Below are 18,571 nucleotides of genomic sequence, written 5' to 3'. Positions count from 1 at the left end.
TGATAACAATATGAATCTTTGAAAACAACAGAAAATTTAATAACACTTTTTCAAATTATATATAGCATGAAAAAAGTTACTATTAGTATTTTTGTAATGTAAAATTATCATGAAGTATAGTGAATAAAGTTATTCTATATCTATCAGTAAGAGACAAGATGCTTTGGTAGGAATGACCTTGAACTAGTTCTGGGAATGGGCCAGTACTTGCAGAAGTAAACCAATATATACTTATTCCTTTGTCTCAATTCAGGAACTAGCCTTAAAACAGACTGAAGGCAATTAGAACACAACTGTATTTTGGGCCCGGAGAGATAGCACAGCGGCGTTTGCCTTGCAAGCAGCCGATCCAGGACCAAAGGTGGTTGGTTCGAATCCCGGTGTCCCATATGGTCCTCCGTGCCTGCCAGGAGCTATTTCTGAGCAGACAGCCAGGAGCAACCCCTGAGCATTGCCGGGTGTGACCCAAAAACCAAAAAAAAAAAAAAAAAAAAAAAGAACACAACTGTATTTTAAATTAATTTAGTATACATTTTAATGTAATTTTAAATATAATTTAAATTTAAAAAATTAAACAATATAGTTTTAATATAAAATTTAATTAATTTAATATAAACTGGTGATATTTTTATTCAAAGATTATCCTGGATTATTGGTATTCAGGCACAAGTCATAGAAGTGATACAGTCATTTGACTATTATGAATTAAACCCAAATTCAAAAGAAGGATTTAGTGATAACAAAGAAGTGAGGCACAGGGCCTGGAGAGATAGTGTTTGCCTTGCAAGCAGCCGATCCAGGACCTAAGGTGGTTGGTTCGAATCCTGGTGTCCCACGTGCCTGCCAGGAGCTATTTCTGAGCAGACAGCCAGGAGTAACCCCTGAGCAATGCCGGGTGTGGCCCAAAAACCAAAAAAAAAAAAAAAAAAAAAAAAAAGTGAGGCACAGTTCTGATGACCATTTCACCTTTTTTTTTTTTTTTTTGGGTGATGACAGGACCTTACACATGTAAATATTCTAATGCTGAGCTATATACTAGTCTAATTTCTTTCTTTTTTTGGAGGGGTCGGGAACCCTATGATGCTCAGTTGTTACTCCTGGCTCAGCACACAGGAATTTATCCTGGCAATGCTCAGAGGCCCAGATGGGATGCTTGAAATTGAACTCGAGGTGGCCATGTGCAAGGCAAGCATCTTATCTGCCTGTACCATCTCTTTGGCCCTCTTCAGTTTTTAGGAATGAAACTGAAGGGCCATAGAAAAGTGTAGCAGTTGGGGAGTATGCCTAACATGCACCTGACCTAGGTAAAATTCTTGCTACCACATGGTCCCCAAAATTGGTAGGCACAGCCCTTGAGGCCCCCATCAATACTGGAACAGCGCAGGTGATCTCGGGCACCGCAGGGCTAAAGAGTAGCATTTAACCAACAACTTGGTGATGATGCAGCAGTGCTCTTGTATCTTCTGAGCATTGTTTCAGAGGGGTCCCAAAACAAGCAAACAAACCAATTTGTGCTCTATTTTCTGCAATTATATATGAGAATATCCTTACTAACAAGTATGATAAACAACATATTAATAAAAGCGACTGGTATCCAAACACAGATCCACGTAAAATATTATCAGAATTTTGTATCAGAAAGTCTCCTAAATTAAATGCCTGTCAGTTAGTCTAGGTATTCCTAATTTATCAGTTGCTTGTAAAGAGAAGGTGGAGACATGTTCATGAAATGCATAACCTGCAGTTGGTTATAGAGTACCTTGTAGCTTTCAACACCACTGAAGGAAGAGCCATGTCTAAAGCTCTTTTAGCTTCTTCCAATGTCATTCCCTGTGTGCTCACTCCATTCACATAGTGGATAATGTCTAATAGCTGGAGATTACCCTCCAAGGCTGCAACTGAACATGGGTTGATATCACTCACATAAATCACTTTTTGAAGGCTATCATGACCTCCAGACAAGGAAAAACCTTCAGGGAAAAGAAAAAAATTTGTTATTTTAATAAAAGTAGACAACTTTTTTGTTTAAGATAATCATGCTGTAAAACACTTAAATTTCCATTACCCAACTCCTCGTTCTTGCCCATTATTCTAATGTCGGGTAGTAAATGAGGCAGCACAGTCAGCTCAGGCAATTCTAGAACTCGCCCAAGAACTAATCTCACTGTTTTGGGTGCAGTTCTGAGCAGATTCACTGCATCAGTGTGAGTCATGTTTGTCACATCTGTATCATTAACCTACAGAAATAAGGAAAAGATAAGGCAGAGTTATAATTTTTAGAACACAGAATTTGCTACAAAAGTATGCAATGTATTCAACTTTTTACGTAATGTAACAGCAGAATATTCAATAGAGTAGCTTCAAATTTACTAATAGTGACAATCAAAAACATAAAATGATGGAGTAATATGGCTAATATTAAAAATTTATCCTCATAGTAATTTTAAAAATACTTAATTCCTCTGAGTCAAGATAGTTTGAATGTGTTAGCTGAGATTCATGGAAGTTCTAAGTTAAAAAAGGAAGTTGAAAGTGACATACAAAGTATTACATATACAAAAACTGAAACTCAAAGTAGTGGAGAAGTAATATATAAAGAAACCTCCAGCCTTTGCTTGCTCCACCCCCCGCCCCCATGTTTAAACAAATATACTCTGCTGAAATGTCTTACCTTTATAAGTCTGTCCCCAGATTTTAGCCTTCCATCACTTTTGGCTGGATCTTGAATGACATCATGAACATAACAACCAAAACTCTGATTGCCTTTGGTTACTGTAAAACCCAGGCTTCCTTTCTCTGATTTATTTAGGGTAATGAAGAGTTCTACCTCCTAAGGGAAGAAAATAGCCTATTTATTGGGTTGTCTTTTTTGCTCTATGGATAAACAAAAAGATGACTTATTTTCTTTGAGTAACAGAGAAGGAAACCTTAACAAGGTACTTAGATTATGCAAATAAAAAAATCAGATCTATTTTAACTCCAGAAATAATGTAGCTTTTGCCTGGTTTCCAGTACAAAAGTTGGGTTTATTATTATTTTTTATGTTGGGCAGATATATTTGGTGGTGCTCAGGGGTTAACCCTGGCTCTAAATTCAAGGATCACTAAGGGAACCATATGGAGTGGTATTAATCGAACATAGATTGGTTTCAAGCAGAGCAAATGCTCTATTTCTTGTTCCATATCTCTGGACCCATGTAAAGGTAGTTGGGTTTAAATACATTATGTATGTATCTAAAGAGATCAGAAAGAGGAATTACTCATGGCTCAATTCTTGTTTTTGACGTATAACAATATGGTGGTTATATTTTGATAATAAAAGAATACATTTTGGGGAAAGGACTCAGAAAAATTATATCACTTTTAAAAACAGGTAATAAAGGTTCATAACACCATAAATTATTTTATTTATATTTATACAATCAAGATATAGCAAGAACACAAATTAAAGCTTTTTTGGCAAAAACTTAACTCAAAAAGATATATACAGGGGCCATAGAAAAAGTACAGCACAGACAAGTGCCTTGCACACAGCCAACCTCAGCTCCATCACTGGCATGACATCTAATCCTCCTAGATCCCTGAACAGAGCCAGGAGTAATCTCTGAGCACTGTCAGATATGGTCCCCCAAATAAACAAATATACACACAAATATATGCATATATATGCATACCTAATTTCATATATGCACAGAGTTAATATAATATTAATTTCAATATTAAGTTTAACAAGAAGATGTCCAGTAACACACACACACACACACACACACACACACACACACACACACACACACACTCACACGCAAGTATTACTCAGCTATGAGAAAAGCTGAAATCTTGTTAAAATGCAGCAGCAGGGGTGGAAAATCTTTTTTTTCTGTCAAAGTCATTTGGATATTTATAACATCACTTATTCATAACATCACTTCTGGACTATATAATACAGGCAAATATATTGCAGGAAGTTGGGTAAGAAACATAAGTTTGTCTTCTCATGTACTAGGTCCAGACCACTTGATTTTAAAACTTTATATTTAAAAACTTTATATGGGGCCTGGAGAGATAGCACAGCGGCGTTTGCCTTGCAAGCAGCCGATCCAGGACCAAAGGTGGTTGGTTCGAATCCCGGTGTCCCATATGGTCTCCCGTGCCTGCCAGGAGCTATTTCTGAGCAGACAGCCAGGAGTAACCCCTGAGCACTGCCGGGTGTGGCCCCAAAACCAAAAAAAAAAAAAACAAAAAACTTTATATGTTTATATGGCCCATATCCTGACATTCCCCTGTCCTGAGCTATAAGGAATCATGTTAAGTGAAAAACAGTAGAGGGAGGGCAAATCCTGGATGATCTCAGTCATTTGTGAGCTACAAAGAAGCAAAGCTTTAGCTACAAAATTAAAATTACAAAGTAGCTTGATGGATGTGGGGGTTTAAGGCAGAGAAAAAAGGTGGACTTGAACTTCAGTGGTAGAAAAGATGCACCAATAGCCAAAGGTTAATACCATTGTAATCATGTTACCTAAACTACAATAAACTGAAAAAAGATTTAAGTTTGAGTGACTATTAAATATATAAATTAGAATATATATTTTTATTATGTTAAATATCAGCTTCATTCACTGTAATTGCATATAGTTTTTAGAAAAAGATTTCAATTGAGAATATGCTTGGTTATAACTTATGAGGATGATGATGAATTTCTGTTTACTTCTTTTATTTGTTTATAGGTCACTAGGCTATACATGCTTCAGGCTTTTCCTGGCAGTACTCAGGGAATCATGAGAGTCCAAGAACTGAATCCAGGGTCTCACAAATGCAATGCAAGTACTTTGGTCCTACTAAGAGATTTCTACACTTGATCTTAGCCAAAAGGCCGAGAAGCGATGTGCTAAGACAGTGGTCGGCAACATTTTTTTCAACTGAGCCAAATCTCGCCAAAACCACGATTGAAATTTATTTTGAGAGCCACACAGGGCACGCACTGACAGAGGCAAGGAGCAGAGTCCTGACTCCTGGAGCGGCCTCCCGGCACACAGAAGAGTGTAAAGAGCCACAGGTAGCTCGCGAGCCGCAGGTTGCCGACCACTGTTTAAGAGATTTCTAACTAAAAGATTATTTTTATTTTACTGCTAAGGATACTGAAAATGTAGATGTTGAACACACATCAACAGAGGAGAAAAAAAATTACATTCAAGTTAATGCAAAACATTTGGGGATTCTACTCAGTAGCACAGCACTTGACTTGCATTTGTGAAGCTCAAGGCTTGATTCCTGTATCACAGAAAAAATGAAACTGATAGAGACAAAATTGGTGAAAATAAGATAGGCAGCTCACCTGATTGAAATAAAAATGTTTGCTGTCTATCCTGTGGATACTATACTAAGTGTTCTATATGTCATTTCATTTAATTCTAACCACAATCCATGAGATCAGTAGCCTCCATTGTAGCGGAAGTACTATGAATCAGACAGTGGTCTTCAAACTATGGCCCGTGGGCCACATATTGTATTTGTATCTGTTTTGTTTCTTCATTGCAAAATAAGATATATGCAGTGTGCATAAGAATTTGTTCTTAAGTTTTATTTTTACTAGAGTCAGACCCTCTAATGGTCTGAGGGACAGTGAACTGGCCCCGTTTAAAAAGTTTGAGGACCCCTGAATCAGAAGAATTAAGAATTTGTTCATACGCACATGTCAAATGGTCTCTACTGTCAACAGTAGAGTCTAAATTTTTTTTACCAAGGTAATTTTGCTTTTTTCCTTTATAATGGGACAGAGAAAGGTATCACAAATTCTGGCTGTTTACAGGAACAGAGATGAAGGTCCTCCAAAAGATAGCCTAAAGAGAGAGCTGACTAAGTTAACTACATTTCATAACTAACTAAAACTAGAACTACATCTCTTACAAGAAAACATGGAACTTTTCTTGGGGGGCTACACCCAATGGTGCTCAGGGGTTACTCCAGGATCTGTGCTCAGAAATCACTCCTGAAAGGCTTGGGGAACCATGTGGGATGCCAGGGATTGAATCTTACTTTTTAAAATTTATCTTTATTTAACACCATGATTACAAACAAGTTTGTAGTTGGATTTTAGTTATAAAAAAAGAACATCCTCCCTTTACCAGTGCAACATTCTCAACACCAGTGACCATGGAACTTTTTATTTTACAGATACTCCTTGCTTAACAATCTACCTACTAAGAGACCTCTCGCACTTATGACCATCTCTTCATCGTTATTTTATTTTATTTTAAATATCCCTTTTCCATCTTGTACACTCTATGGTACAGTAATGTGGTTTTTGGTGCTTTAATGTACCTACTTTACTAACTTTATGTTCTGTAATACATAACAGTACTGTGAGTAAATTACACAATCTATGCAAATGAAAACAAGTGGAAGTTTTCAGTTTGCTCTTTCTCGTTATTTTACTTATTCAGAATACTGTCTTGTCAAGTACTATGCATATACTGTACTACTGTATACAGTACATGCAGTTCCTCACTTAATGACCAATTAGCTTAACGACCAAACGAAACTTGGTTGTTAAGCGAGGAATATCTGTATTTTATTTTTTTCTTTATTTAAGCACCATGATTATAGACATTGTAGTTGGGTTTCAGTCACAAAAAGAACACCCCCCCCTTCACCAGGGCAACCTTCCCACCACGAGTGCCCCCCATCTCCCTACTTCTCCACCCCCTGCCTGTATTTGAGGCAGGCATTCCACTTTTCTAACTCATTAACATTGTCATGAGAGATAGTGTAGTCATCTCTCTAACTAAACTCACCACTCTATGTAGTGAGCTTCAATCAAGAGCCAGTCTGGGGCCCGGAGAGATAGCACAGTGGTGCTTGCCTTGCAAGCAGCCGATCCAGAACCTAAGGTGGTTGGTTTGAATCCCGGTGTCCCATATGGTCCCCCGTGCCTGCCAGGAGCTATTTCTGAGCAGACAGCCGGGAGTAACCCAGGAGCTATTTCTGAGCAGACAGCCAGGAGTAACCCCTGAGCACCGCTGGGTGTGACCCAAACACCAAAAAAAAAAAAAAGAGCCAGTTTGTCCAGCCCTCATTTCTGTTGTCTCTGGGCATTATTACAATAATGTCTTTTTGTTTTTCTTAAAGCTCATTTATGAGTGAGACTATTCTGTTTCGATCTCTCTCCCTCTGACTCATTTCACTCAGCATAATAGATTCCAGGTACAGCCGTGGAGCTTTTTTAATACAGAGAAGCAACTCACCAGCTCGTCTTCAAGGGGGTTTTCCAAGTCAGTTTTAGAAAATTTCAAGCTTTCTTGTCTACTTAGTTCTGAAGTCTGATGGGTCTGATATTTAGCCACTGAGTGACAGGTATCAGATTCTGCACTGGTCTGACTGCTTTGCCCAGGAGTCACATTCCATTGTGGAGTGGAAGGAAGGGTATTGCTGGGACAAAAAAACAAAGATATTTTCAGATACTCTGTAAAGTAAGTCCAGAATGTTTGTGCTAAACAGAGAAAAAAGTCCATTGAGTACTTTTATCTGATCCTTGCTACATTTTTTTTTTTTTATTGGTCTGCTTCTTATTCTTGCCTGATTCTAAATTTATTTTAGACTTGTCATATGTTGTCATTTATTCCTGTTTAGGTGCTAATTTGAAGATCTTTAACAACATACACTTAAAAGTCCTGTTAGGTAAATAGACTTTAGATTTCTAGTTGTTCGTTTATAGCGGAAGTTAATGTTACCAGAAACCCAGTTAACCAGAAACAGCCTTAGGCAGAATAGCTAGACCCACAAAGGTTTGCTTGGTGAAACCATAGGTCATAGGTCACAGCTTTGAGACCTGAATTCCAAAAGCTCCCTCCTCTAACAACTGTGGTCTTCACTTACGGACACGTTTCACACTGAGAGAATGCCAAGTTACTGCTTTGGTTCTCAACAACAACCAGTTGCTTGAATGGAACACATTATATTGACATACCTGTTCTCAAATTCAGTTTTATTGGGTGTTTTTTGTGGACTGTAAAACATGGTACAAATAGTATCTTCTTGATTCTTGGATGCTTCAAGTTCATTATGCCCTGGGGAGAGCACACTGCCTGAAGTTTTAGGTGAAGCTGAACTCCAATTTGTATTTGGTGTCGCTTCTAGAGAGTTCACAGGGCCTTCTTTGCCACTCCCAGTACTGTCACTATCACTGGCTCGTCTGGATGGAGATGCACATTGTTTCTGGCTTTTGTCAGATATTTCATTTTCATCTGAGCTAGTGCCTTGTTCCACATTCACTGACTGAGAAGGCTCTTTACTGTTGTTTAGAAATACTTGTGCTGGAGAGTGTAAAGGGGTCTGCAATGAACACATTTATACAGATTAAAATGTGATAACAGATTTGAACACTTAATTGAAAATAAAGATGGTGAATGTTTTTAAAAAGTCATGCTTATAATATTTGTATTATAAATGTTACTATTTATTTATTATAAATAAATTAATATATTATTGTATATTTATATTATAAATATTTATAATATAATATTTATTTTATATTATATTTAAAAATGTAAAGCAGGCATTCTATCACTGAACTATATATCCCTAGCCATGAATTGAATTATTTTATTTCCAAATATAGAAAGCACACAGAGGATCAAACATACAATTTTATACACTTCAATTAGGACATTACCAGTAATGACAGTACTACAGTTGAAATGAACTCTACTCAAGTGATATTCTGTTAAAATACAAATGGGGTCAGAAATATAACATAGAGGATAAAGTCCTACCTTGCCTTCAGCCTATCCTTGAGTCTGCCAGTCAGAAGTAAATCCTGCGTGGGCTTCCACGCAAAAAAAAATCATAAATAACAAAAACTGTGAAAAATATATAAATGATTTTTCAAAGATCTTACCAAAAAAGTGTTGTCAATTTCAGGAAGCACACCAGGTGGAGGTCTACAGAGAAGCAAAGATACTTCTGGAGATGTTCCTCTGAGAGCAGATATAACTTCCTGGGATAACCATAAATTACAAACGAAGAAATGGTTAAATTGGCATTCTGAAACCATGCTGAAAATCAATATTTAAAAATTTATATAAAAATTTATTTAAAAATTTAATACAAGATTTAAAAATCTTTCCTTAATGGTCCAGAAAGATAGCACAGTATTGCCTGGCACACAACCAACCTAGCTTCAATCTCCAGCAACCCTTGAGCCTAACAGGAGTAAATTCTGAGTGCAGAGCCAGGCATACCACCTGGGTATGCCCAAAAATCAAACAACAACAACAACAACAACAACAACAACACAAATCATCACTACAAGCTGTGGCTGACCTGTTGGGACAATCCTTTCAAAGAGGCTCCATTCACTTTCAAGATAACATCTCCTACATAAATTCTTTTGCTTTCTGCTGCTGGCTGTCCAGGAAAGAGCTTTTTAACTCGTACTATGCTGGTATTCATTTCCTTGGGTATAAGATTATCTTCTCGAGAAAAACTGAATCCAAGTCCTGAGCTATTTTTATATAACTTCACCTCAAATGTATTTTCTGGAGAAAAAATTATAAAAGAGTTAAATTTTCTTAACATGCTATATATATTTGGATACACAAACCTCAGTACTTCTAGACATACATAAAAAGCCTGTTTCCCTACATTATTTATAAGCTTTGTATGTACTTACTGTTCTCTTATTCTATACTCAATCCTAATTCATACATTAGATAGATAAACTCTAAGTTACCTGAAAAAAATGTTTCTGAATTAGGGCTCTGAAAACAGAAGTTATGCTTTCATCCATGTGTTAAAAAAAACTGGAGAATAAAAGAAATAGGGGGAAATTTAGGAAAGGAGAAAGAAGAGTGAGAGAAATTAGAAACATTTGGACAAGGGAAGATAAGAAAAGCAAAACAAATGTTAAAAGGAGTATGTATAAAAAACCAGATGCCATTCTAATTTTTAAACATGTAACACATTAACTTCCAGTAAATTACAATGGTCTATAAAAAATTCTTAGCAACAAAAGGAAAAGAATAAAATAAATGTAAAGAAAGTCATAAAGGATATAGAACAGTGAGATAAAGAAGAAATGGTAATTTTATTTTATATGATCAGGAACAATCTAAGGTTATTTTTTCTTATTATTTTTGACACTAATTCTGAGTGGCTCATATTTTGAAGATAAAATAAGGGCTTATATTAAGACAAAAGAATAATTATATTGTCTATTTCTCACTTATTTCATAAAGCAGAGAATGCTCCTACTCATGAAAGGCAGTTAAAAGGAATCTAAAGAGTACTTCTATATTATCAACATACAGTCTGATAAGGTTATCACTCTGACATCCTTTATCTTATCATTTTATTACAATAGTGGTAAGTCAAAGGCTAGTCAAAGTTTGATCAAGATTTTAGAGTGATGTCCATAAAATTAAACAGTAAAATAGAAAATGTAAGAGCTAAATTTTTATATGGGTTTGAACATTCTCAACACTATTTTTATTTCTTTTTCTTTTACAAAATTTATTTTTACTTTTATAGCTATTTTAGACACTATGAAGTGACTACAATTTATTTGATGCCCAACTCAATATCCAGATTATTCAACATATTTCAGATCCTATAAATAGCAAGTATATGCCTGTTTAAAAAATTTATGATTATGTTGAATCAGATGGCCATTTATCCTTGGCAAATATAGTTAAAGAAACTCAGACATGAATACTGTCCTAGCAAGTACAACTCAAATCTTAAATAAGCCAGGAAGAATTGAGAGCTAATATAACAATCTTCTAGGCTAACCTTCAGTGACAAAACTGTAGTCTTTGACAGGAGTCATTTTTTTCACCATTTTTTCTGGAGTGTTGCCTTGGGTGTCCTGATCTGAAAGCATGCACTGTGGGCTGACAGGGACATGGTCTTTGGATGATAAAGACTGTCCCTTTTCTAACAACAGATGAACCACCTGCACAAAGGAATAGTCATTAATTAATTAGTTAAGAAGAATGATAATAAAACATATACATTTAGGGGGCTTTGAACAATTGATGATACTAAAAAAAGTAATTAGCTGGTTTATTAAACTAGGTAGAAGAAAAAAATAGAATTTAAAACAAGAACTTAAAAATTTTAAAATAAAATTTTAATTATTTTCTATTAAAAATAAATGATCAAGATAAAAATCATTAAAACAGTGTAGTAAAAGATTTGGGCATTAGAATAAAATTATCAATGTAACATAACTTAAGAGCATTATTAGTAATTTGTTAAAATTCCTCCTTAAAATTGTATTAGAACAAAATGAATTAAAGACTTTGGGCTATTTGGGCTAAAGAATGACTAGGAATAAAACTCACTAGAACTTCATATACTTATAAAAAATGTAAAATGTATTCCACTCTTTCTCCTGCCAGAGCTCTTTGTTAATATTATGCTAAATGTAAGGGGTCTTTTTCTTTAGGAGAAACTATTTACCATAATATTGGTCTCAATTTGGAAGAAAAAAAATACCAAAATGTTTATAAAGATTAATCTTGGTATCTTGACTTAAAATTTTTTATTTTATATGCTATTTATTACTATAGTTTTCCAAGGCTTCCTATGTTTGGAGCAATAATTATTACCTGTCCCGTATTTCTCAGTGTTTCCACAGCTTGCTTATGTGTAGCTCCTTCCAGACTAACTCCATTTACAGCCAAGACACGATCACCTATTAGGCAGTAATTATGAAAAATGTTAACAATGAAACAAAAATTCTACATGTGTTTTAATGCTTGGTTTTGTTTTGTATTAATCTATTGAGGAAAGATTCATGGTTGATTCTTGAAAAAATAAGGTGACTTCTTTTTTTTTTTTTTTTTTTTTTTTTTTTTAATATATATAATTTTTATTTTGATCATAGTGTCTTACATATTGTTGACAATAACATTTTAGGTACATATTTACATAAAATCAGGGGGGATTCCCATCACCAATTTGTCCTCCCTACACCTCTGTTTTTGTCCTACCTCCCATTTCCTCTTCCCTCACCCCCAGGGCGGCTAGAATATGTGGTCCCCTCTGTATCCAACCCACTACTTAGTAGTCTTGCCCCTGTTTGGTCTTAATGCCTCCCTTATCTCCCCCTCTAATTGTAGGCAGGACTAGCTAATTCAAGTTGCATGATTTTGCCTGAAAAAGAGAAGATAAATAAACTGGGGTAAGAGTCTAATACTCCAAAAATAGATGGAATCCTTCTAGAGGCTCTCATCATCGATTTGGGAGATGAAGGAGAAAAAGAAGTTGAAACACTCCACCAGTACCAAAAAAAAGAGTCAATTATCCAGTGGGGACTCCATCTATATCGGTAAGCACCACAAAAAAAAAAAAAAAAAAAAAAAAAAACAGATGAAAAACAAAGCAAAACAAAACAAAACAAACACCCACAAACCAAACAAACAAACCAAAAACACGCCATGGTCTTGAAATAAGAAACATGGCATAGCACATAACGAAAGAAGAGAAAAGAAGAGAGAAAAAAAATAAGTATAATTGGGGACCACGATTTCAGTAGTCACACCCAAACAGAGAAATCGACCAAAATAGATAGGTATATAAAAATAATAATAACAATAATAAATGAAGGGAAAAATATATGTATATATGAAATAACCAAGGTTTTGTGGTTTTTGTATTTTTGTTTTTTCCCCTCCTGCCCTGGCACAGTAAATATTGGGGTCATTCTAAAAGGAATTCACTTGGCCTAAGAAATATGGGGTTTCTCCGTCCTTGGAGTATACTGTCATGGGATCAGCTCTAGACTTTGCTCAGGATCATTTATTCTCCCGGTGGTGTTTTTTTTTGTGTGTGTGGAAGACTTCTGCTCTGTCCAGGGTGATACAATCAGAGCTCTGTGTGTAGAGGTCTCCGTATCTGCACAGATCCTGAGGTGGGACTTATGATGAAGTCAGTCTTTGTGGTTCTAGAGGTTCTGTTGCCTCAGTGTCGTTTTAATCCATCTTCTGTGGTTGGTGATCTTGGTCTTTGCACTGAACCTAGGATGGCTCCTAGGATAGCATCTTTCTTTGTGCTTCCAGAAGCCCCATTCTGTTGCAGTTGTCTCTGTCAGACCTTTGGGACTAGGGATCATGATTATTGTGCAAGTCATAGTGCAAACCCTGAACTAGGGCTTTTATATTGGGCCCAAGGTGTATACTGTCTGGTCGTGGTTCTAGTAGCCAGTCATCTGTAAGTCACGATCTTGGCTTTTGGGCCTACCAAATGGTGCCGCGTCTTCTGGTTTTGTCTTGTCGTTAGCTGGTAAGGTATGCTAATCTGCTCTCAGGACAAGTTGTTCGCATTTTCCTCATTGTCAGGATATCATGTTAGAGCTGGCCCTTGTTGTTGAACCCGCAGTATTAAGGCTGGCTCAGATGGAGTTTGTTTCCTGTAGCTGTTGTGAAGAGCTGTGCCAATCCTTTGTCTGGGATCCAGATTTCAAGGCTGGATGAATGGTATCTAAGGTGACTTCTTTTATATGTATTTGATTTTTCTTATGTTTATAATTAATCTTAGAACAAGATACTGTAGGGCCCGGAGAGACAGCACAGTGGCGTTTGCCTTGCAAGCAGCCGATCCAGGACCTAAGGTGGTTGGTTCGAATCTCGGTGTCCCATATGGTCCCCTGTGCCTGCCAGGAGCTATTTCTGAGCAGACAGCCAGGAGTAACCCCTGAGCACCGCCGGGTGTGACCCCCCCCCCAAAAAAAAGAACAGGATACTGTATAGATGATTAAATCAACTTATTACATGAAAAAAGCTACACTAAACTATAAAACTGAAGTGGACTGGAGGAAGTTCTTAGTTAAATCCTATTAGAAACCAAAATTAAGTGTTTTTTTTTTGTTTGTTTTTTTTAACAAAAATCTCATTTGTTTCTCATTGTCAGTAAAATGCTTCATAGTACAAAACATGAACTAAAACACCATCAAGGTATCATCTAGTACTAGAAAATAAGTAGAAAAATGGAAGTTTCAGGGCCGGAACAGTGGCGCTAGAGGTAAGACGCCTGCCTTGCAAGCGCTAGCCTAGGACGGACCTCGGTTTGATCTCCCAGCATCCCATATGGTCCACGCCAAGCCAGGAGCAATTTCTGAGCACATAGCCAAGAGTAACCCCAGGAGCATCAATGGGTGTGATCCCAAAATCACACACACAAAAAAAAAAAAAAAAAAAAAAGAAAAAAAATTTGGAATAGTAACAAGTACATTTATTAAACAATTAAGTTTTAAAACAATTGTATAGGTGCCAGAGATATAATACATGAGGTAGGGCAGTGTTTTTCAACCTTTTTGTGCAAAGACATACTTATTTCATGAAAAAAAAAAATCCCAAGACACACCACCATTAGAAAATGTTAAAAAAATTTAACACTGAGCCCGGAGAGATAATACAATACAATGGCGTTTGCCTTGCAAACAGCCGGTCCAGGACCAAAGGTGGTTGGTTCGAATCCCGGTGTCCCATATGGTCCCCTGTGCCTGCCAGGAGCTATTTCTGAGCAGACAGCCAGGAGTAACCCCTGAGCAACGCCGGGGTGGCCCAAAAACCAAAAAAAAAAAAAAATTAACACTGTGTCTATATTGACTATATATAAAGTAATTCTCTTGAATAGGAATCAAACACCAAGAAATTATTTTATAATTACCTTATTATGAAATAATCTAATGACTGGTCTATTTGTGAGCTGAAGCCGCATATTATGGATGGAATTGGTATTTTTCCCACGGCACACCAGACAATATCTCACAGCCCACTAGGGTGCCATGGCACAGTGGTTGAAAAACGCTGTTGCAGGGCACTTGCCATGTGCACAGATGACCTGCATTTAATCCCCAGAAGTGCTTATGGTCCCCTGAGTCCTACCAGGAGTGATACCTGAACAAAGAAGGAGTAAGCCCTGAGCCCTGCAGATGTGGCCCCCAAACCAACTGTCCTCCTCAAATTACATATATTCTTATTTTACAGTACAGATTATTTGAAGGCCTATGTTGACTTTCTAATTCCTTATTTGTTGAAGAGCTAATCCTATATATCATTTCTGCACACAGAAAAATGCTATATACCTTTGTGAATTCTCCCATCAGATTCTGCTGCTCCCTTGGGTATAACGGCTTTCACATAAATGCCACCATGCCTGACATTGGTATTCACACCTCCCTAAGAATAAAAAGACAAATAAGATATTTTTATTATGGAAAAGTCTGCATTTCACCTTTCAAATCTAAGAGCTAGAAAGCATTCATGAGCCAAGGCATCAGCGTGTTAGCTGGCACAATTACTTCAATATTCATGAAAATTTCTAAGTGTTCCAAATGTCAAAGTAGCTATGTTTTTAGGCAAACTTTTAGAAAATAACAAGGTCTTTACTAAGGAACTGATCTTTCTTGCTAAGTCTACACCATGCATTAAAAGCAAGCAGAATGCGAATTACAAAATAAGTGAGAGTGTACAAGAAAATAAATAACAGCATATGAAACTGTATGTGATATTCTAAAAGCAAATATCAAGTTAAGGGAACATTTTTTTCTTTTTAATAGGTTAGTTGAGAAATGTTTTGAGACTACTGGTAAGATCTAGTGGATATTTATCTATTTCTTATGGCATACAACTCTTATTTCCCTTCACAAGAGGAATATAAAAATCTTTTCCAAAAAGTTAAAAGAAAGAGGGAAAACAAGTTTACAATATTTTTAACATGTTACAAAAATCAGGTATTCTTTTCGATCTCCATATGTTGCTTGAGCTACTTTGACCAGATTTCTAAAAAGCTTTGAAAAACAATAAGACAGTTATATGTTTACAAATAGGATTCTAACAGAACGTTATCAAGTGTCTATGTTCATCTTTAACTACCTTAAAAGACCTTGAGAACCTCTAATTTAAAAATACTGATCATATTCCCAAGGTATAATATATTATGGGAAAAAGAGCAAAAAAATTAGACTAAGGTTTACTTATGATGCAGGTTAAAATGTTAATCTGTTTCTCCAGAAGGTATCAAATATATATAAAGGAAATATAATTATTTCATATTTGAAGGTTTTTTTTTTCCAAAATAAGCAAGTATGAAATCTATGAGGGTTTTAAAAAATATTTTTAAACCACAGGGAAAAGTAATGAGCAAGCTCAAATATAAAAAATTTAGAGTATAATTCAAATTTTAATTTCAGAAATATTTGAAAAGTTTCCCTTTTAAAGCAAAGTAATTCAGTTACTAAGTTGGTATCCAACAGCTGCGGAAATGGAGAAGAGAAAATATTTGAAAACCTTGTCAAACAGTACCGTGACACTTATTCCCAAGCTGTTATCATTTTTAGCCAGCTCAACCTCAAAGATATCTCCAGGTTTAGGAGGTGATGAAGGAAAAGTTTTAAAATTCATTTTGTTGGATGTATTCATTGAGGAAGAAGATTCCTTAACAAAGAAAAACAAAAAAGTATTTCTTGTTAGAATCAAAAGATTAGTATTTTTTTGAAAAAAAAATAGTGTTCTTTTTGAAATATTAAGAAAAAACATGGTATTAGAGTGGTTCAAAGAACATGAGAGCTTGGAGAGATCCCAGAGATCATCTAATTAATTCAATGATATGGTTGAGGAAACTAAGTCTAGAGATTGAAGGGCTTGCTTTGGGTCAAATGGCCTGATTTAGCAGAGGAATGCTAGGTCCTCAGTTCAGAATTGGCTTATTTATAATCCTTTTTTATATTGCTAATGCAACTTTATAAAGTCTTTTTGGGAAGAGGATATGGGAGGTAGGACAAAAACGAAGGTGTACAGAGGACAAATTGGTGATGGGTATCCCACCTGATTTTATGTAAATATGTACCTAAAATATTAATGTCAACAATATGTAAGCCACTATGATCAAAATAAAAATTATATTAAAAAATTAAACTAACACTTGTACATTAAATAAAAAAAATAAAAACACATCAAGCAGTCAAATTAACTTGGGTCTCTAAAATGAGAAAGTCAGGCTGGGGAGACGTCATAGGAGAGGGTGGTAGGGAAACTGGACACTGATGGGAAATGGGAACGATTAAGGGTGTTGTATATTGTAGGACTAAATAATGAACAACTTTAACCATGAAAATAAAAACAACTGTATTATGAACAACCTTGTAACCAGTGTTAAATAAAATAATTAGAAAATAAAATGAGAACGTGTCATGTCAACTTTGCTTATGTTTAGAAATCCAATATAAACATGGACGAAGACAACGTCTAAGCCTCATTTGTAATGGCATAACCCTCTTATGATAAATGCTGGTTTTCAAGGACTAATGGACTTATGTTCTTTTCTAATTTTGCTTGTGAATTTGAGTTTAAACACTCGTTTTGAGGAAGTCAATAATTTTTCTGTGCTAGTTACTTACTGGTCACACTTGAGAGTACTTAGGGCCACTCCCAGTGATACTCAAGGAGGCATACAAGGGACAGGGATATAATCCTGGGCTCACACATGCAGGGCATGTGCTCTAGTTTTTTGTACTATCTCCTGGTCCTGATGTTACTACTCTTAGTATAGATTCAGATCCTCAAAAAGTGTATATTAGCAATTCCTTAGGAACAATATTCTTATATATGTTCTCTTATTAATATATACATTTACTAAGCTATTAGCAGAATAAATCTGTTTATTTAGCCCTCTGTGTTATTGGGTAGCAAGTTACCCAAATAAAAGCTGTTTTAGTACTCAAAGCTGCTAATTTCTCTGAAAGTTAGTATCAAATGCAGTAGCAGTTAGTAGCACTGTATATAAACTATTCCTTCTTTACAGTGTGATTGGGAGCAGTTTATAATAGATTATTGTATTTAGTAATTTGCTTGCTTTGTTAAATGAAAAACAAAAATTCAAATCAAACTATGCCTTTTTTGGCGTTTGATGATCCAAACTGTTGGAATAAGTAGCTTCATCCATGTCTGAATCTCCACGGTCAGAATAACCGGTCACATCAGAAACACCAGGTATTTTAACATGGCTTTGGTTACTCCCAAGAGAAGTCCTCTTTTTCTCAGTGGCTTTGGTTATCATGGTTGAGGAAGGGCTGCTATGCTTTGATTCCTGCCAGCTTCGGTCACCAACAAAGCTGGCAAAGAAACCATTGAAGTGACTCTGGGACAGGCTGGCACTTTCAGTTCGAGAATCTTGAGAACTCAAGCTTCCTTCCCGAAGGCCTCCAGCGAGGCCACAGGAGTTTTCTGATATATGCCTTGGGGTGCTGCATGGCCAGCGATGACTCTCAGAAGAATCAATAGCACCATCCTGCATACAGGAAGCTTTCTTCATGTAGTTTTTCATGCCGTTGGTAATGTGCATAGAAGTAGAAGGCACTACAAGACAAAAGCCATCAAAGTCATTGACAACTTAGCAACATACATGCTGGTACTTCCACATATACATATACATACATATATATATATATATATATATAGAACATATATGTTCTAGGTGATTAATAGGAGAGCTTTGCTCATGCACCATACCTTACCTGGCCCTGGAGCCACCAAAGGGACTCAAGAAATAGATGCCTTTTGTTTCCTTTGTGT

General features: G+C 36.1%; 1 protein-coding gene across 1 annotated transcript in view; it reads right to left on the bottom strand.

The window, feature by feature from the left end:
* Positions 1–18,571, bottom strand: part of PTPN13 (protein tyrosine phosphatase non-receptor type 13) — a 196,595-nt gene that overhangs the window by 36,860 nt on the left and 141,164 nt on the right. Inside the window, exons 23-34 of the mRNA XM_049789778.1 lie at positions 17,892–18,355; positions 16,289–16,435; positions 15,085–15,178; positions 11,606–11,691; positions 10,785–10,947; positions 9,318–9,532; positions 8,893–8,991; positions 7,963–8,327; positions 7,241–7,424; positions 2,672–2,830; positions 2,066–2,237; positions 1,760–1,970 (exon numbers count right to left, since the gene is read on the bottom strand). Coding sequence (XP_049645735.1) covers positions 1,760–1,970; positions 2,066–2,237; positions 2,672–2,830; positions 7,241–7,424; positions 7,963–8,327; positions 8,893–8,991; positions 9,318–9,532; positions 10,785–10,947; positions 11,606–11,691; positions 15,085–15,178; positions 16,289–16,435; positions 17,892–18,355 — 2,359 coding nt within the window. The remainder of the gene's footprint in view (positions 1–1,759; positions 1,971–2,065; positions 2,238–2,671; positions 2,831–7,240; positions 7,425–7,962; positions 8,328–8,892; positions 8,992–9,317; positions 9,533–10,784; positions 10,948–11,605; positions 11,692–15,084; positions 15,179–16,288; positions 16,436–17,891; positions 18,356–18,571) is intronic.

This window comes from Suncus etruscus, chromosome 16 (assembly GCF_024139225.1).
Source record: "Suncus etruscus isolate mSunEtr1 chromosome 16, mSunEtr1.pri.cur, whole genome shotgun sequence".
In the NCBI taxonomy this organism is placed as follows: domain Eukaryota; kingdom Metazoa; phylum Chordata; class Mammalia; order Eulipotyphla; family Soricidae; genus Suncus; species Suncus etruscus.
The sequence above is the reverse complement of the archived record's forward strand: the minus strand, read 5'-3'. Positions and strand labels throughout refer to the sequence as shown.